General features: G+C 39.5%; 1 protein-coding gene across 4 annotated transcripts in view; it reads right to left on the minus strand.

Annotated features, from left to right (window-relative positions):
- POC5 (POC5 centriolar protein) overlaps positions 1–17,634 on the minus strand; it is a 46,814-nt gene extending 29,180 nt beyond the window's left edge. The window contains exons 1-5 of one of the 4 annotated variants that reach the window (XM_037801753.1): positions 17,606–17,634; positions 15,501–15,713; positions 13,405–13,500; positions 4,378–4,519; positions 945–1,034 (exon numbers count right to left, since the gene is read on the minus strand). In XM_037801753.1, coding sequence (XP_037657681.1) covers positions 945–1,034; positions 4,378–4,519; positions 13,405–13,488 — 316 coding nt within the window. In that variant the 5' untranslated portion in view covers positions 13,489–13,500; positions 15,501–15,713; positions 17,606–17,634. Of the gene's footprint in view, positions 1–944; positions 1,035–4,377; positions 4,520–13,404; positions 13,501–15,500; positions 15,714–17,477 lie in introns of all 4 variants that reach the window. The other 3 variants (XM_037801755.1, XM_037801752.1, XM_037801754.1) reach the window with 3 other exon arrangements.
- Positions 17,635–19,453: the final 1,819 nt, after the last annotated feature.

A 19,453-nucleotide genomic window follows, 5' to 3' on the forward strand; every position in this document is an offset into this window, starting at 1 on the left:
CTTATGCTTTTCAGCGGATTATTCACAACTGCCAAAAGATGGAAGAAATCCAAGTGTCTATCAAACAATGAATGGATAAACAAAATATGGCATATATATATATATAATGGAACATTATTCAGCTGTAAATAGGAATGAAGTCCTGATGCATGTGACAACATAGATGAACCCTGAAGACATCATGTTGAGTGAAATAAGCCAGATGCAAAAGGACAAATACTGTATGAATCTCCCTGATTTGAAACAATTAGAATAAGCAAACACAAAGAGTCAGAATCTAGAATATATGTTACCAGGGGCTGGGATGCGGGTAGGGAATGGGAAGTTCAGACTTAAAATGTACAGGGTGCCTATTTGAAATGATGGGAAGGTTCTGGTAATGGATGTTCGTGATGATAGCACAACATTGTGAATGCAATTAACAGCACTGAAATATATACCTAAATATGATTAAAAGGGGAAATGTTAGATTGTATATACGGTAAGAGAACAATTTTTTTTTTTTAATTCATGGAACTACACTATACAGTGAACACTAAGTTAAACTATGAATTTTAATTAATACTACAATTATAAAATTGTGCTACCATCAATTGTAACAAATATTCCACACCAATGCAAGATGTTGATGATGGGGTGGCATATGAGACTGTTGTATTTTATTCATGATTGTTCTGTATACTCATAATTTATTTAATTTTCTTTTTTAAAAAAGAAAGGATACCACATACTATAATACATTAACCTGTCTTAACTGTACTATTTTGGGATCTTATGTCATTATTTTAAGTATTATCTTTAAAATCATTAGCAACAACAACAACATTTAAAAATCCAGCCAATAAATAACTTGCTGAGATTATTCCTCTATTACTACATAGATAATATTCATCAAACCACAAAATTTTGTCTATTAATAAAAATAAGCTAAGAGAAAGTCATACCATCTGTCTTTGAATGACCTGAAGTATTTAAATCACATCCTTTTCCAACTTCCATCCCAGTTTCTCCCGTTGTAACAGGGCTGTTTTCTGCTGAAAAGACGATGGGTATTTTATTGAATGGAACTCATACTTAAAATAAAATGCCTAACCATATATACCTAGGAAGGTAGAAATACATAAGATTTTACAAGAAGCAAAATACATGCTGAGCATACAGGAACACTAAGACAATGGCAAAGAGAAAAAAAAAATTGAGACTAGAGAAACGCTGATACTTTTAGTCAACTCCAACAGGTTGGAATAAAGTACAAGGAGTAAGTACTGCTTTGAGAAAAGGCAAAAATGTAGCTGTCTTTTCTTATCTCAACAACAGCTATGATCTTTCAATAGCACCCCCAACTCCCGAATAAAGCTGACATTTCCTAGTCTGCTATTAAAAGTTTCTTCAAAATCTGGCCCCAAATCTGTCTACTTTTATCTACTATTTCCTATTCCAGCCAGATAGGTCATTAACACTCCTAACTCTTTAACGGAATGTTCCTTCCTAATGTGATTCCCGATGTTGTGAATATTTCAAGACTTACGGTTCCTTACCACTTCTGCCCGAGTGACTGCTTCTTTCTTTGAACTTACAGTTGCAGAAAGTTACATTACTAACCTGGCCCATCAGCATTTACCATCTTGGGTGGACACAAAGATAAGCCCCCTTGAGGAAGACTTGCTGCTCAGCTGCAGGAGTACAGTCATCTCCTTTCTCAGGCAACACATTTCCAGTGATTGAGCAGGGTGAAAAGGCTTGGCCATTTCAGCCTGACTGGGGACACACTGACAGACATTACTTACTCCAGAGCTCCCAGCTGGATTGGTCAGCACATTGTTGGTCTACATGGTAGTTTGATTTCTTCTGCTGATCAATTCTCCTTCCCTTTAAAGATGTTGAGGCCTAATAAACATTTTTCATCCCAAACTCCATCTCAGAGTTTGTTTCCAAAGAACCCAATCTGTTTTTTCTTTAATAGTTCTCATATATTCATATCTGGTATTTCTAAATACACTATTATAAACTTCTTGCAAGGAAAGCCCATGTATTATTTTCTTCTATTCCTATAGCACTTATTGATAGTACTTTTCCTATAGCACTATTCCTATAGCACTTTTCCTATAGCACTATTGACAGCATTTTTCCTATAGCACTTATTGATGAGCACTTATTGATATCACTTATTAATGTGCACTACCGACACAAACATAGTAAGTGTTTGTGTCAGACAGGAAAGGTTAGGTTTTCTTCGTCAACAAATCATCATTAAATTTCAATGGCTTACATTCTTTCTTTCTTATAGGATATTTAAATTCATAATCACTCACATCATCTTCACTCATGGGACCACGCTAGCTAAGAAAAGCCCCTACCTGAAATAACGTCAAGTTATCATGGTAGAGGGAAAAAAGAACGTGTGAAACAATGCTCCGGCTCTTAAGCTTCTGCCTGGAAGTGTCACACTTAATTTCTGCTTATATTTCAATGACCAAAACAAGTTACATGGCCATGCCTGAGCTCAAAAGGGTAGGGAAGCATAATATTCCCTTAGGGTTGAGTACCAAATACAGGTGAAAGGTGCCAGTTTACCCCAGCCACAGCATTCAAGTCATACTAAAAGAATAAGTAGGTGAATGAACTCAAAACTTAGAGAAGGATGTGCTTTCTTATAACACAGGATGCTCCCATGGATCTGATGCTTTTCTCTAGCTACAAACAAAGTGGCACCGGTTACCCCAAAACAAGAACTTTCTTGTCTCCATCTCAGGAACCTGTAAATCAATATATGGCTAGAAGGAAATCTCAAAATTATGGCTCTGTTAAAGGCTTATATATACTTGGCCAACTTTGACATACCTGCGTATACCAAGCAACAGCAATACCAAGAATAAAAAAGAATATTATGATGATCAATTTATACAGTCCATCCCAGCAACATGTACTTGTGAATCAAAATATTTAAAGACTAAATTTACTATATGTTGTATGTTTTAACCTCAAAACCTTTTTGGGAAAAGCAGAACATACACAAATACTATCTTACATGCTATAAAAGAGTACTGGTCATAAATCTCAGGTGATTATCTTCAAATGTTGGAGAGATGGGTGAAGAAAAGGGCTCCTGTGTTGGGCCAACGAGAACAATAGTACAACAATACTGTTGGCAATGGAAAAGGAAACAAGCTCTTGGTAATCGCTTTAAGGGCACAGGTATAGAGGGCTAAAATGCTGTTTTGCCTATTTAAATTTATAAGACAAGACTATGTAGTACTTTGTTCAGATTTGCTCAGCAGAGAACTGCATGCTGAGGTAACCAGTGTAACCAAAACATCATCAAGATCACTGATGCACAATGAATAAATATCAGGTTCATTAGCTCTTGAAGATTAATAAAATTTAGGTAGAAAGTGTTTCTGTGATAGAATAAAGAATTATTTTAAGGTTCTGGATCTAGTTGTCAATCTAATGCAGCAGGCCGAAGACTGACAATGAAAACATTACATCTACAGAGGGAGAGGAACAACGGACACCATGGCTGTGACTTATCAGGAACCCAGGAATCTTCTGACTTGGGGTAGGCTGTGTCATATGCCTCCAATAACATGGATCCTTGGAGTTATGACCTTGATGTAGTAACTGTCCATTAAGAGGGCCTTCTGGGTTCCCAGAGGAAGCACGTGTCCTTTGAAAGAACACTTACTTAGAAGTAAGTGCTTGAGATCTTACACTTTACTGGATAGGTGAAAGCAGCCTTATCCTCCTATCTCTACCTTGTACTCATCTATCAACATACATGCTGGCTTATATTAGCTCTCAATTCTTTTGCTGACACAGTCCACAAATGGGTTCATTTTAGTGAAGATAATCCACAGTCTCCCACACCAATACAAATACCAGTTAACAAAGACCTATACATGGTTCACAAACTTAAGGGATTCAAGGGCTACCTATGGATCATCTTTAATTTTGAGCTTGGGCGTTTAGTTTCCCAGATAATCCTGGTGTACCACCCTGGAACAAGTACGGAGATATAACGTACTTCACTAAGAGACATGCAATTGTTATGGCATTGTTTTAATTTTATTACTTTACATAAAAATAATTGTCAAATGAAGTTCAGATAATAACCCAGCTGTCCTATAAGAAGTAGGAATAATATACTAAAGTGTAAAAAGTTCTCTGTATTTTCCGCATGATTTTTCTGTAAACCCACAGCTCCTCTAATTAAAATAAAATAAAATAAAATAAAGTTTCCCCAGATGATACTGATACACACTGATGATTGACAAGAATCACTGATCTGTTAGAGGCATTTTCACATTCATAAGTCAGTATCATTAATAAGCTCTATAATATATCAAATTAAGAAATATCAGGAAAAATATACATAACCTTGATTAGGAAGAATATCATCAATTACAGCAGGAATTCTAACATCTGGCACCACTTCGCCCTTAGTATGAAATGATTGTGAAGCACTCGATTCAATATTTGGAGTCACTACAGCATAACGCAGCAGTTCTTCATACTCTTCCTATGAAAAGCCAATAATAAATAATGCATTGTAACACAATGGACACTCAAGCAAAAGAACGATAAAGGCAAGAGTTAAAGATGTTCTCTACCTCAGTTCTCTTAAATAGTATTTTCATGTACTAAGGAATATGTACTTTTGATTTATGTTTTTCATTCATCATCAGCACTCTATATAAGTAAATTTCTTAAAAATAAGCCAACAAACAAACAAAAGTCAACAAATATACCTACCCAAGTTTCCTCTACGGATAGGTGCCTTACTAACCCAGATTCTTTAGTATGTCAATTTAACAACAGTGACACAAACATCACCTAGAGTAGGTTCCCTGAAGCCCATCAACATCCACAATAAGGAGAGCTCTTCCCGTTTGGCAGCTGCTTGCAGTGGGGAAGAAATACAAGTAGCCGTTTCTCTTCTTTTCTGAAATTTAGGTCAAAGGTGCTATTCCCAAAGACAGGAAGGCCTAGGGATGAAAATTAATTTTGGCTCTAGTCACCCCTCCAAGCCTGAGTTTCAGGGAATCCAACAATTTTTTAGTCAAATTTCATTTTTAAGATATTTAACCCTTTATAAAAAAGTAATAAAAGGAGCATGCACTCACAAATGTACTAAACACACTAAATTTTAACAGGTCAGAAACTACAAATTCTTAAATCTTTTGTTGGCTGGAATCAAGTTGCTCCCGCCATATAAATACATATGTCAACTTCTTGTAAATATGTTATGGATTGGAAAGGTTGTTGCTCTGCACAAGGTTATTTTTGTTTCATTTTAAATTCAGGTCTCTACACCTCCACTCACGGAAACTGTGTAAGTGAGCACCCAACTATAACACATATGGACCACACCAACTACAAACCACTCAGAGTCATGCACATCTGATGGGGTCAGTCCTTCCTTCTTATGACAGGAGAGCAATGAACTGTGCAATCGCAAATGACCTCATACAATGTTACATACTTATTACAGTACAAAGAGTTTTAGCACTTATTCTAAGTTTTAGTCCTTCTTGTGTGATTTTTACACTTATGATTGAAAGGTTGAAGAGGTGATAATTCAGTTGGTGATCAACACTGAATCAAAATTGTTCTATCAATTCTTTTTTATGTTTTGGGTCAGTCTCATTGAAGATGAGATATGCTACTAAAAAGTTACCACTTTCAACTATTTATATCGAGAATCAGAATTTTTTTGATATCATATAAGCCAAACAAAATATAAAGAAATTTGATACTTAGGCTGATAAAACTGCCCTGATCTTCCATTACCCGCCAATTTCAAATGTATATTTTTCAAGGCAGCTTAATTGTTCTTACCATCTGCCTTTGTGAGAAGTAAATATTACAAATTAGATTTATAAAATAAATCTGTATAACTGTAGTTCCGTCTTATCTACTTTTACATTGGAATTTTAAGTAAAACTGTTTGGAAAAAGTTTATTATGCTAGTTCATGCTTGAAAACTGCTAGTCTTGGGGGGCAATTAAATATAAAGGAATAAACTGGTTTTGGTTTCAACTTTGATTTACATACTTATCATAAATACCTATATGAAGTAAATGTTCATTTATTGCAAATGCAAACTGTTACAGAAGTTAAAGGCTAAAGGCCAAACAGAAACACAGAGAGCTATTCCAAAGAGAGAACTGTTATAAAGTTCAATAATCAGAATCCTCTTCATACTGCTATAGTCAACTCCTCTTGTTAAGTGATGCTCCCTTTATGACAATTAAACAAATGTCTGAATTCTAAACTTAACATTTCCTGATAGAAAATAAAATTATTTCTTTCACATTATGGTTATCATTGATGCAACAGGCTCTTATTAGGAAAAAAATGATTTAGAATATCATTGAAAAAACACTCAATTTTTATGCTAACAAGAATAACTATCATTCTCTAAATTGATCTAAATACCCTTAAACTTTAAAAATACAATTCCTGGATCATATCAGTTTTCTAGTTATTAATAAATGTAAGTGGAAATTCTGAAATCGTTTCATAAATTGGGGTGATACTTGTTATATTCACAGGTTCTTATATATCTGAATGTATGAGTCAGTCCTTATAAGCTAACATAACATCAACTTTCAAGTGCAATAACTCCTTGTGCTAGAGACTACTAACAGTCTAACCATATTTCTTTTAGTTAATAAAACCCCAGGGTTTGACCTGGGCAAATACCACCCAGCTACATTTCCCTGCCTCCCTTGCAGCTATGTACAGCCAAATGACTAAGTTCTGGTCTATGGAATTTGAATGGAAATGATATGTTCAACTCCAGGTCAAGTCCTTAAAACGGAGCTGCTTAGTTTCTACTTCCTGTTCTCCTCTTTCCATGGGCTAGAGAAGGTAGTGAGCCAGCTCTGACATTGCTAAAAAGGCCAACATCTCAGGGCATGGCAGAGCAAGAGGAAGGGGCTGGGTCCTCAGATAACTTCAGGACTATATACCAGCTCAGATTTTTACAAAGGAGAGAAACAAATGTTAAAAGCAACTTGCTTGAGCTGCTCCTATTTGGTTTCTGTTAAAACAGTCAAAACAATACCCTAACTATGATAAATCCCAAATAGCCAAAGTAAACTTTTGACTTTGGCTAAGAATATATAAAAGTGTGGCTACTTCATATTTAGAGGTCAATAAAATTTTTAGAATCTTTCCTACCAGTAGGCATTACAACTAGATTGAGCCAAATCAGTTCTGCTCAGACAGAGCTAGCTTATTACCACCTCCAGCCAGCAGGGAGGAGAAAATAGAAGTAGAAATTAGTGGCTTTAACTTGTAGCTTCCCTAGTCTGACTTCTGCTGTGGATCAGAAAAGAAAGAAAAAAAGATCCAACCACATATTCCAAAGTTCCTATAGCAATTACCATGACTTAAAGGGAGGTAATAGGCATATATTATTGGTATTCAATGTATATATATATATTTATTTTACTTTAAGGAAAGATTTTAAAGATCAGTTATATTTAAACAACCATTTTAAAATTTCATATATATAGACATGGGCTAAATAGACTATTCTTTAGTTAGGGATCAAAACAAATAATACTGCCTTTCTTACCTGTCAAAGATAACCTGTCTTAAGGTAAGCATGTATCCTAGAGTAACAACCAAAATTTGTAATTTTGATTCCTCTAATAGCTGAACTGATGTGACCCTGAAATATAACTCAACTCATACATTCCAGGAGCCAGTTAGGGTCAAGGGCAACTTGGCTGACAGTTTGGAACTGTGCTCAGAGGAAGTTATCAGTGAATAAAGCCCCACAGATGCTGCCCATACACAGCATTTACTATCTTCAGTTTTATGAAGTATACAAAACCGAGGCAGTAATGAAAAAAATCCCTTAAGAGGAATATTGATGTATGAGTGGCTTCTATTTAAATGTTTACTGTATTTGTAAAAGTAAATTATCTATTTTATTCTTTTATATTTTATTTTATTTTTTATACTTTTAAATTTTATTTTTAAGGTAATTCATGGTATTTATATTTTGAATAGTGTCTAGTAATAGAACCCAAAATTATAAAATTGTATATACAGGAAATATGGGCAGACTTTTAACTTTAGTGCACTAACCTAAAGGTCACAAGTTGAGGGTTACTAATAAACACAATTGCAGTTGGACTGGTATTATGAACATGTAACCAATAACACAAAATGATTTCTGGTATGCCCCTCTCCCTCTCTTAAATTCCAAACCAGAGATTTATTTTTTTGATTTGTAGCTTTGACTCTTGACATAATGGCAATTCAAGATCTTACAAGGTGTTTACTTTTTAGTATAAATTAGTTAGTTGGTTCTTTCTTGAAGGAAGTTTTGATGAAAGGCACAGGAAAACTCTGTCACCTAAAAAGAACACTTAGGGGGAGAGGTACCATCAAGTGAAGGCAAGGCAAGGCAGGGATACAAGCCAAGCAACCCCACTGATCACTGCAGCTAGTGCCAGCATATTATAGACTTTGGGAAAGGAGAGAATTAGTGCAAAACTGAAAAGTGAGGACAAAATTTGGACACTTACATGTCAAACAGGGGGCATACCTGGCTGTTGCTATGGAATGTTGTTTTTCTTTACTTCCCCAGCAGAAGAAAGGAATATGCCCCTGCCTAAATCCCCACAAGCCTTCACTCTGCAGGTCTCAGGGGGAAACACATGGTCCTGAAGACTCTGGAATGAGTTTATGTTTGTGCTGAAGTTGTTTAAGAAAGAGTGCATAGCCACACGGTGGCCCCATGCACTGAAGGAGCATTGCATTACATAGGATCCCTGGTTTCTCAGCAATTACAGTTAAGACTCAAAGATCAGGGAAGGCTAATAGAGTAACTGCTATGAGGTATTTTAACATATTCCTAGAAAAATACTTTTAATAACAGATTTTTTTTTAATGGAGTATAATGTGACTTTTAAACTACGAAAATGTAGGGCTATAGTACAAAAAGGGGTCAGAGGTTGAAAATCAAGATCAAGTGGACAGGAATATATTACTGCAATGAAACCTTGGAAAAGACAGAGAACTCTCTTGTTATCTGTCTGGAGGAAGGAGTGAGACTATGGGGGAATGATGGCAAAGAAAGGCAAGATTTTTGAGTCAGACAGATTTGGTTTTAAATCCAGGTTGCTTACTAATTCTGTGTTGTAGGCTAAGTCACGTTACCCTGCTATGCTTCAGTTGACTTATCTGCAAAATAGAGATGATATTATCTCCTAAGCGTTGTTCAGTCAATTAAATGGGACAATGTAATATTGGCCATCTAATATGGTGCCTGACAATATAGCAGTTGCTCAGCAGCTGCTACTTATTTCTTCACACCAGGCAAGGGTAAAAACACTCTTGCAATGTACTGGCTTAATTTAGCATGAATATAGCTAATGCTAAATAATTCAAATTTGGGGAAGTTGTTTAGAATCTACCCCTGGATACCCATGGACATTTCCCAAGAATGAGGCTAAGATATAAAAATAAAACATGTGGTATAAAAATAAAATAAATGGGGGTGGGGGGAGTAGGAGGAGGGAAGGCAAGGTGAAAAAGGTGGAATGCCAATGTCACAAAACTCCAGCCTACTTTTATCCTAGTAAATATTTACAGATATTTTTATCAATACCTTCCCAATTTCTAAATCCATAATTTCAATTAAAAGAATAAATTTATTTCATAAAATACTTCTTATAGCTTTTTCTCAATTACAGTGTCAGCCGGAACTTACTCTACTTAGATATCAACATGATGCCCAGCTTTTCCCCTCCTAAGTGAAAAAATTATAAAACCCAAGATAAGTCATGTCAAAATTCTCTTACTTAAAACCTACTCTAGAAATCTGAACCTATATTTTTGATGATGAAACATTTAGAAATTAAAAAAACTGAAAGCATCTAATGTAAAAACCACACCTTCTGCAATCAACTTATCCAATGTATCTGTCAACGTCCAGCCCAGGCAGCAGAATGTGCTGAATGTTGTGGCAACCAGGAATAGAACCTCAGGGTAGAACACAAGAGGATTTAGGGCCCCAGAACTCTGGATGGTTTGATACTGTTTTAATTTGCATTAGAAGTGAAAGTAGCATTCATGAGAGCCAGATATAATGAAAAAATCAAGAAAAAAATGTCTTGAAATTTTCAGATTTTCCTACCAGTGTTTTGTTTGAAGTCCTTGTACAAAGCATTTGGAAAATTAATGATTATTTCCTGAAATGCTAAACCAGTGTAAGGTAATTCCCAAAATTTTTAAAGTAATTCCCAGAGTCTGATATTATTGTAAACTGAAAGACTCCTTTGTAAATGGCATGAACAAATGAAAAATGTATTCCTCATTTTCTTTCATATCATCACTTTTTTTTTTTTTTTTCACTTCTAAAAATAAACTTTATTTTTAGAGCAGTTTTAGGTTTACAGAAAAACTGCACAGAAAGTACAAGGTTCCCATAACTGCCTCCCTCCCCAAACACGCCATTTCCCCACTGTCAACATTTTGCTTTAGTTGGTACATTTATTAAATTGATGAATCAGTATTGACTCATTAGTAACCCAAGTCCATAGTTTACATAGAGCTCCCTCTGGGTTGTACAGTTCTCTGGGTTTTGACAAACATGTAATGTCTTTTTCCAACATTATGGTAGCATCATCTAGAACAGTTTCACTGCCCTAAAAATTATGTGCTCCCCCTGGTCATTCCTTCCCTCCACTCCAGCCCCACAACCCCTGGCAACCACAGATCTTTTTCCCATCTCTAGAGTTTTGCCTTTTCCACAATGTCATATAGTTAGAATATTCATAGAGTATATAGCCTTTTCAGACTGATTTTTAAGGTTCCTCCATGTCTTTTCATAACTTGATAGCTCATTTTTCATCAATGGATAACATTACACTGTATGGACGTGCCACAGTTTGTTTCTCCATTCACCATGGAAGGGCATCTTGGCTGCTTCCAGATTTTGCTGATTAAGAATAAATCTGCTATAGACATTTGAGTGCAGGACTTTGCATGGATGTAAGTTTTCAACTCCTTTGGGTAAATAAATACCTAGGTGTGCAACTGCTGGATCATACGGTAAGTTTATGTTTAGCTTTATAAGAAGCTGCCAGACTGTCTTCCAAAGTGGGTGCACCACTTTGCATTCCCACCAGCATTACATGAGAATTTTTATTGCCATTTATCAATTTTTAAAAAACAAAAAAACAAATATCCTTTGGTGTTCAGTCTCATTTTTTCAAAAGTATGGTCACTTTCATAACAGTAAGGTAACTCTTTACTCTGGAAACAGTGGTCAGGTAAGTAGTTGAATCCTGCAGAAATGGATATTTTCTGACCCGCGGGAATGTGCCTAAAGCACGTTTTAAAATTTTATTTTTTATTAGAGTTGCAGGTTTACAGAAAAATCATGCAGAAAATACCAAGTTCCCAGATACCCCTCAAACACTCAGTTTTCCCTATTAACATTCTGCATTAGTGTGGAATCTTTGTTACAATTGTGAAACGGTATTATAATTATTCCATTAACAATAGTTCATAGTTTACATTAGGGTTCACTTTTTTTTTGTGGTACACTTCCATACTTTTTTTAATATATTCTAAAAACACATAAACACCTTAAAACTTCTTTAACTACATTCAAACATACAATTCACGATGTGCTACTGTCCTCACCAAACACTACCAAGACTTTTCCATCACCCCAAACAGAAACGGCACCAGCTTGGCATTAACTCCCCACTTCCCACCCCCAACTCAGCTCCGGGTGATTTGCTCGAGCCAATACCATGAAATGGGTCGTGTTAAACGATGGGCATTGATTAGCTCACGGTTTTGAGACTACAAGAAAGTCAAGGTCAAGGTATCATCAAGGCGATGCTTTATTCTGAAGACTGTGGTGTCTAGGCTGGCTCCCGCCATCCTTGGTCCTTAGCATGTCACATGGCCAGGTACATGGTGGGGTCTCCTGGCTGCTCGCTTCTCTTCTGGGCTCTGTTGCTGTTTAGCCTCTAGCTTCACGTGGCTTTCTCCCCATCTGAATTTCATTCCTCTTACAGAGGATTCCAGTAATAGGATTAAGCCTCATCCTGACTGAGGTGGGCCACTCCTTAACCGAAGCTGCCCCGTCAAAAGGTCCCACTGACCATGGGTCCACCACACCCACAAGAACGGGTTAGATTTAAGAACATGTTCCTCTGGAGTGCATACAGCTTCAAACCACCACACAGTCTAGTTTATCCTAGTTTCAGACTTTATGAATTTGCTTATTCTTATTATTTCATATACACGGGATCATACACTATTTTCCTTTTCCTTCTCCTGGCTTATTTCACTCAACATGGTATCTTCAAGGTTCATCCATGTTGCTGCAAGTATCAGAACTTCATTCCTTTTTATGGCTGAATAACATTTCATTTTATGTATATACCGCATTTTGTTTATCCACATGTTTCTCGATGGATACTTAGGTTGCTTCCACACGAATGTCGATGAAAATCATCAGCGAGCTGTTCTCAGATGGAATCCAGGCAGGCACGAGCGCCGCAGCTGACCCCGCCAGCCCCCCATCCCCGTAATTCCAGCAACAAGGGCGTCAGGAGGAGGTGGGGACGCCCCAGGGGCGCAGAGAAGCCCACACCTTCCTGCGTTCCCGGCGCCTCTGGCGATCCCGGGTCGGGAGGACGGACCCACGGCGACGCCCGACAGGGAGGGGACGAGGCTGTCGGGCCCAGAGGAGGGACTCGGGCCTCCAGGTCGCCCAGGACTGTCCGAGGCTGAGCCCGCCCGGGCCCCGCTCTCTGCGCCGCCCCCCCCCCGCCTTGTCCGGGGCGGACTCCAGGACCCGGCGGCCAGCGCCCTCCCGCCCAGGCCCGGCCCTCCACGGGCTCCGGCTCAGCCGCCCGCCGGCCTCGGGGTCCTGAGGCCTCAGAGGGACAAACCCCCTCACCCGGGCGCAGCCCCTCCGTCTCCCGCCCGCGGGCCACAGGCTGAGGGGCAGGGCCCGACCCCACCCAGGGACGCGCCTCCCAGGCACTCCTGGAGGCGGGCTGGGGGAAGCCCCGGGGAGGCCGCGCGGGGGACTCCCGGGCCGGGGGGGTGCAGGGGAGGAGGGGCGGGGTGGGGGGTGCTGTCCGGGACCGCCGAGCCGCCCCCCAGGGAGACCCGCACGGAGCTCCCCCCCAAGGGAGCCGCCCCCTGACGGAGCTGGGCGCCTCAGCCCACGGCCGCCCCGGGCCCCTCCCCACGGTAGAAGGGGCGGCCCCACAGCTCACCCTCAGGCGGGGCCGGAGTCACCACATGGACGCGGCCCTCGGCCCTGGCTCCCCCACGGCCCAGGAGGAGGCTGGGACCCCATCACTTCTTTAAAATAAAAAGTTCATGCCAAATTTAGACATTTCTTCCTACCTGAAGACCTGAAGAGACAGAACTGCCTTGATCAGAGTCGTGCGGCAATACCGGAAGTGAGCATTTCTCCTCATCTGATGACATTCTGCACAAATACTATAACATAGAAGAGATATTTAGATTTTTTCCTCTCAATTGGAAATAAAATGCTTTCTAGACATATGTAAATGCAACAGCATCCTAACCTGCAAACAATCTATGTGATATGTTAAAAATCATTCAACATATTTGGCACCTAAATCACTAGGCAAGAAAAAATAGTCAAAGGACTCAACCCTCAACATTAGTGAGTTTATGATGTAGTTAAACAGACAAGTGTGCAAAAGGTTAAAGAAAAATGGAGGCTTCTCAGAAAAATCTCCAGTGGGGCCAGTTGAAAACAATAGATTGTGATCACTGTTCTCAAGTAATGTATGATAATCTGTTAAATATTGAACCAAGGGAGAATGAACAATTGTGCGAATCCCCTGCTTAGGACCCTTTTGTTCCCAGATAATAAAAAAGGAGGTCCTCTGGGGATTTCAGCAAGGGTAACGGGCGTATCTCACCAGAAGATCACAACCCCTGCTCTAGAAAAGATAGTAAGGGAGAACAGAATACCCTCAGTCTTTACCTGCAAAGGTCTGGCTATGTCCTAAATCCCTGTCATCTACCACTCTCCTCTACCCCTAAAATCACAGAGTTAACAATGCTAATTAGGGGGTTGAGGAGTGATAGAACTACTGAAGGCTCCCACTTTCAGGCAGAGAGCTAAAAACAACTTCAGTAACATATCCTACATTTGATAGGTAAGGCAGACTGTTGGCTGATCCATAATATCTGTTTTCTCCCTCTTCCCATAAGTAATGGTTTTATTCTTAATTTGATGCACAGACTTCCACTAAAGATGTATTTCCTAGCCTCCCTTTTAGCTAGGAAGAGCATACTAGTTTAGAAAGGTTACATTCCTTAGGTCGATACTGGATGTTGAATCATTCAATAAAATTCTATGATTACTTGAATAAATACTCCATCAATTTATTAATTCATATTAAATAACAGAAAATGCTTAAATAACCAGCACTCTTATCCTTTGCAACTGGTAAGAATGAATAGATTCAAATAGATGCATAGAAAAATTGTTTAAAGTGCTATCCAAAAAAAAAAATTATGAAAGTACTTTTAGTAACAAGCAAACAAATTATTTAAAAGATGAATAGTGACTACTAAAACTATCTGATCACCAGTTACGGGTAAGACGTTGAAGAATGTAAGATGAAGAAGAGGGTCTTTGTCCTCAAAGACTTTGCAGTGTGTAGGGAGGGCCAGACATGGACAGAATATGATTGATTGATGAGAAAAGTGCTGTTAGACCCTAAAACAACAAAGTTAACAAAGTAGAGAGGTGGGAGTACTCATTTTTCATGGGAAAGATTGTGGAGGTGTGAAGAAGTGGGGAAGGAGTAGGAATCAAAGTTTTTATAGAGAAGATAATCCAGGGGTTCAGACCAAAAAGACAAGCAAGTTTCATCCAGAAAGATGGATAAAAGATATATCATAGACAGTAGAGCAGAATAAGCAAAGGCAGCAAGGCATGGACAGGTATGCTAGGAACAGCAAGTAATTTGATAAAACTTAAGCAAAGGATGCAAAGCAGGGTTCTGCTAAAAGTAAAACTGAAGGGTAAGGAACAGCCAGATCCTAGAAGGCCTCGTGCTATGTTAAAAAGTATGGCCCCTATGCTAGAGCTTTATTCAAGAGAAGTTATTAAAAAAAGTTTTAAACAAGTGATAATATGATCAGACTTGCTTCATGGAAGGATTGTTTTGGCAGCTTTGAGGATGGACTGGAGAGGCGGGATACTGAAGAGAGATTGATAGCCTATTGCAGTAGTCCAAGAGATTACTGTTCTGACAGTAATCCAGGAAGCAAATGAGGATTTGAATCTAGAAGGTAGCAATGGGAAGAGAATGGAGAGTATGACTTTGAGGACAGCTGTTTTATGGTAGTGGAAATGATAGATCATGGTCAATACCTGGAAAAGGGGCTAAAGGGAAGAACAACTCACAGCTTTCTGATTTCTGACTTAGGTGACTAGACAGCTGACAGCCACTCACCAAGGCAGAGATGGAGGAAGATGAGCAGATTGTGAGGAAAGACGAGTTCAGTATCAGAAATCTTGGGTGTAAGGTGCCTCTGAGCAAGGGAGGTGAAGTTGCAGGTATGCAGTATACGGCCACATCAGGTATGTACTGCACAACTCCCACGACTGCCCTTCACAATGGCTACAATGTGAGTGGTGCTTCCTGGAGTTATGCGATGTAGGGGTCCTGCATAAAAGGTATACAAGTAGGAGATACAGTTTGAGGATTATCAACGTAACAAGGAATAATGAAACAAGGGAGTGGATACGATCACCTAGGACAATAAGTGTGAGAAAGAGTTCTTAACCTGAGGTCCCTACACACAAAGTGCATGTAACATCTTTAGTGTAAATGCACGTGTGCATTTTTCTAGGAAGAGGATCCTTAGCTTTTAATGTGTTGAAAGGGGACTATAAACCTAATAATGTAAAGGACCACCACTGTGAGTGAGAAGAGAGTTAAAGTCAGAACCATTAGCATTTTAGAGGGTAAGTAAAGAAAAAGAACCAGCAGAGAAGACTGAAAAAGTAGAACCAGGAGAGTAGCATCACAAAAGTTTCAAGGAAATAGTAGTCAAAGCATGATGCCAAAGATCGGAACAGTCCCTTGAATCTGGTAAAGTTGCTGTGACATTTGCCTGAGCAATTTCGGTGCAAGTGGAACAGGTCTCAATTCAAGCTGAAGAACAAATGAGAGATGAGAAAATTGAGGTAGAAAGGGCAGATACAGGGAATAGTGAAATAGGAGAATGGAAATAGCGGATGGAGCTAGACCATGAAGACCTTTAAAGGAAATAACTTTATTCAGTGAGTTTTACTGTGTATATTAACACAAGATAAATGAACTAAATCTCAGCTTGACTGTCTTTAGTTAAGACAATTAGGAAGGATAAATAAGCACATTCATCTGCAACAAGGAATGGCAGCTTTACTGACTTCAAATCCACCTTGTGGTAACTTAGTTCATTTATATTGTAATTCACTTCTTCCTTTATGATTTGTTTGCAGACTAGAAAGTAGTAGGAGTGGGGGTGAGGTGGTGCTGATTAAAAAACAAACGGGCTGAAGAGTATGGTCCGTTTTTAAAAAGACTTTTTGAATACAGATACTGAAGATAAAAACCAACTATTACACTCTTGGAAAATATGCTGTAAAGTCTTCCCATCTGTTGTGTTTTGCTCCCAAAGGTACTACAGTTTATTTGAAATTCCATGTTCCTTACTGTTTCTAGATTCAGAAACAAAGGAGAAAAATGAATCCTGCTTTAATGGATGGCAGCTGTACATTAATACACTAAATTTCCAGTACGCACTAAACTAAGGTATCAAAAAACCACAAGATGAAAAGTTTTGAGGGCTTCTCTTTTGCCAGAGAGATAAAATTACGTCTTGGTAATTATCTGGCTGATAAGAAAGAGGGGTTCGGGTTTTCAAATGTAACCCCCAAGGGGCAGAGAAAGGATGAATTAACTTGCAAACTGGAGTCACGGTGATGTCCCCTTGCCTTTTACGGGTCTGAAAGCAAAGAGGAGGGGGCGCTCAGGCCCTCCTCATGTCAGAGGAAAAAAGCAGTTGCAAGTAAGTAAAGGGTTAGAAATTTTCTTCAATCACCTTCCCAACCCATTCCTGTTTTAAGCAAATTCCTACTTAAATAAAATGAAGTTTTAGGCGTGCTAATTTTTTTCCTACGTTTTAAAATTACCATGGCGACAGTAACCGCTATACTTCCGGCACCTCTCAATCTTGCCCTCTATTTCCCGAAGTCTTTTAGGGGGAAGTGCCTCGGACCTCACGCATCCCCACCACCGGCTATATCATCCGTGTCTCGGAGAAAACAGCCGCAGCCCTTCCGTGTACCAGCCCGCGGGGCGGAAACCCGGGCCGAGGATCTCAAACCCCCATTCCACTACCTTAACCAGAGACACGCGGCCCGCCCGGGCGCCACTACCCACCGTCGCCGGCTCGCGACGGATTCCGTACCCCTCACTCCGCGTCTTCTCACCGCGTCGTCGCTAAAAACACACACACAAACACACACCAAAAAAAACCCAGCAACCCCAGGGGCTACCTAAGCACCAACCTGACAGATTCAAACTGCAGAGGGGAATTAAGGACAGCCTTGTGCATTGGCCCTGAGCTTCAGCAATCTATCGTTTGATTGGCCCCAGTGTCGGGGCGGGGCTGTAGACCTCGGCAAGAGAAGCCGGAATCAAGATATTTAAGAAGAGAAAGGCGCGCGGCTTTGGCCTGTCCTGGGGGGCGGGACCTTGACGAGTACCACGTGTAGTGCCCGGGGAGGCGGGGGGAAGGGGGAAGGCGGGGGAGGGGGAAGTGTCTGGGTGTTGCGCATGCTCAGTTGTCTTCTCTGAGGCTGGGTTGAGAGGTTGCTGAACCCGGCTTAAATCTAGCAAGGCAGTAAGTATGCTGTTGGCTTTCGACAATGCTGATAGCCTAGCTTGTGGTCCTCATATTTTAATCTGCCTAAGAATCAACCGCATCCACAAATCACCTGCAAGAGAATCACCTGGAAGTACTTCTGCTGACTCTCTTCCTTCTGCTAATTCCTTTTGTCTTGGGTAGGGCCAGGGAATCTGGGTTTTTAACAAACACCGCCAGCGATTCTGATGCAGGGACCTGCGTACCATACGTTAAGAAATTGCTAGACTAGGATTTACCAATGACCTCAAACGTGCCCTACTGCAAGACAGGCCCTTCTGGCAAAATGAGTATCTACCTTAGAATCAGATAATAAATCCTGGCTCTGCTGCCCGCTTACTATATTATCTTGAGTAATTGTACCAACGTAACAGGGTTGTAGGGAGATGAAATGAATTAATCTACCTACAATGCCTAACACATAGACATATTACAAATACTAGTCTATCTTTCAACTTGTGTTGCCAACAGATTCGACTCGAGGTACATAAGGATCCAGGTGACAAAGTGTCCAGTCATGGGGTGCCCCAGTGTAGAGAACAAGTAAGGAGACTTTTTTTTTTTGGTGAGTTTTTTAGGCTCCCTGCATTACTTGGAGGGTGATGTATTTATTCATTTCTTCTTCTGTAAGTAGAAATGACATAACCTGGGTCACACCTACTTACATGTGGCAGAGCCAGACCTGTACTCATACAATATACAAACAATGAAGTAAAAAGAACACCAGCAGTTTATCATAAACTATGCTTGTTCACCCTTTTTTCCATCCTTATAAGTGACAAATTCCTGTTACCAGACACAAATTCATACCTGGCTCTAAGACAATTTTTAATTGTCACTGTAGTTGTTACTGATTCACTGTCCTTGTGCTCACCTGTCACTAGACTCCATGTTTCTCTTCTGCCTTCTCCCTTTTGGGGGGCAGATCTTCATAGAAAACCAGTGGGTAAGCCATGCCTTTTCCTCTGTAAAGCTACAGAGAGAAATAGACCAAAACTGGTCTGGAAGTTATGAATGTATATGTGATTCTTTTCCCAGAGTTCTTAGAAAAGAAAAAAGAGAGAAAATAAAGCCCCTGCAAACCCGCAATTTACTTTCCAGCCTGAAACCTACATAATTTCTTTATTTATTCAACAAATATTTATCTAACACCCACCACATGCAAGACATTTAGTTGGTGTTAGGGATAGAGTGTGAATAATGCAGACATCATGGAGACTGGAGTCTTATTGGGGAAAAAGACATGAAACAGCAACAACAAATCTACACAAATGAATAATAATTATGAATTGTGATTGAAGTGAGGTGAAATCAGGAAATGCCTGTCTGAGAAAGTATATTTAAGCTGAGTTCTGAAGGAGGAGTAGAAGCTAGCCAGTGAAGAATTTATTTTATCTAATAAACACTCATATTGTACTTATGATGCTCTGGGCACTGCACCTTAGCATTCATTAACTTAGTTAATTCTCAGAATATCTCTGTAATGTAGGTG

Source organism: Choloepus didactylus, chromosome 13 (assembly GCF_015220235.1).
Source record: "Choloepus didactylus isolate mChoDid1 chromosome 13, mChoDid1.pri, whole genome shotgun sequence".
In the NCBI taxonomy this organism is placed as follows: Eukaryota; Metazoa; Chordata; class Mammalia; order Pilosa; family Megalonychidae; genus Choloepus; species Choloepus didactylus.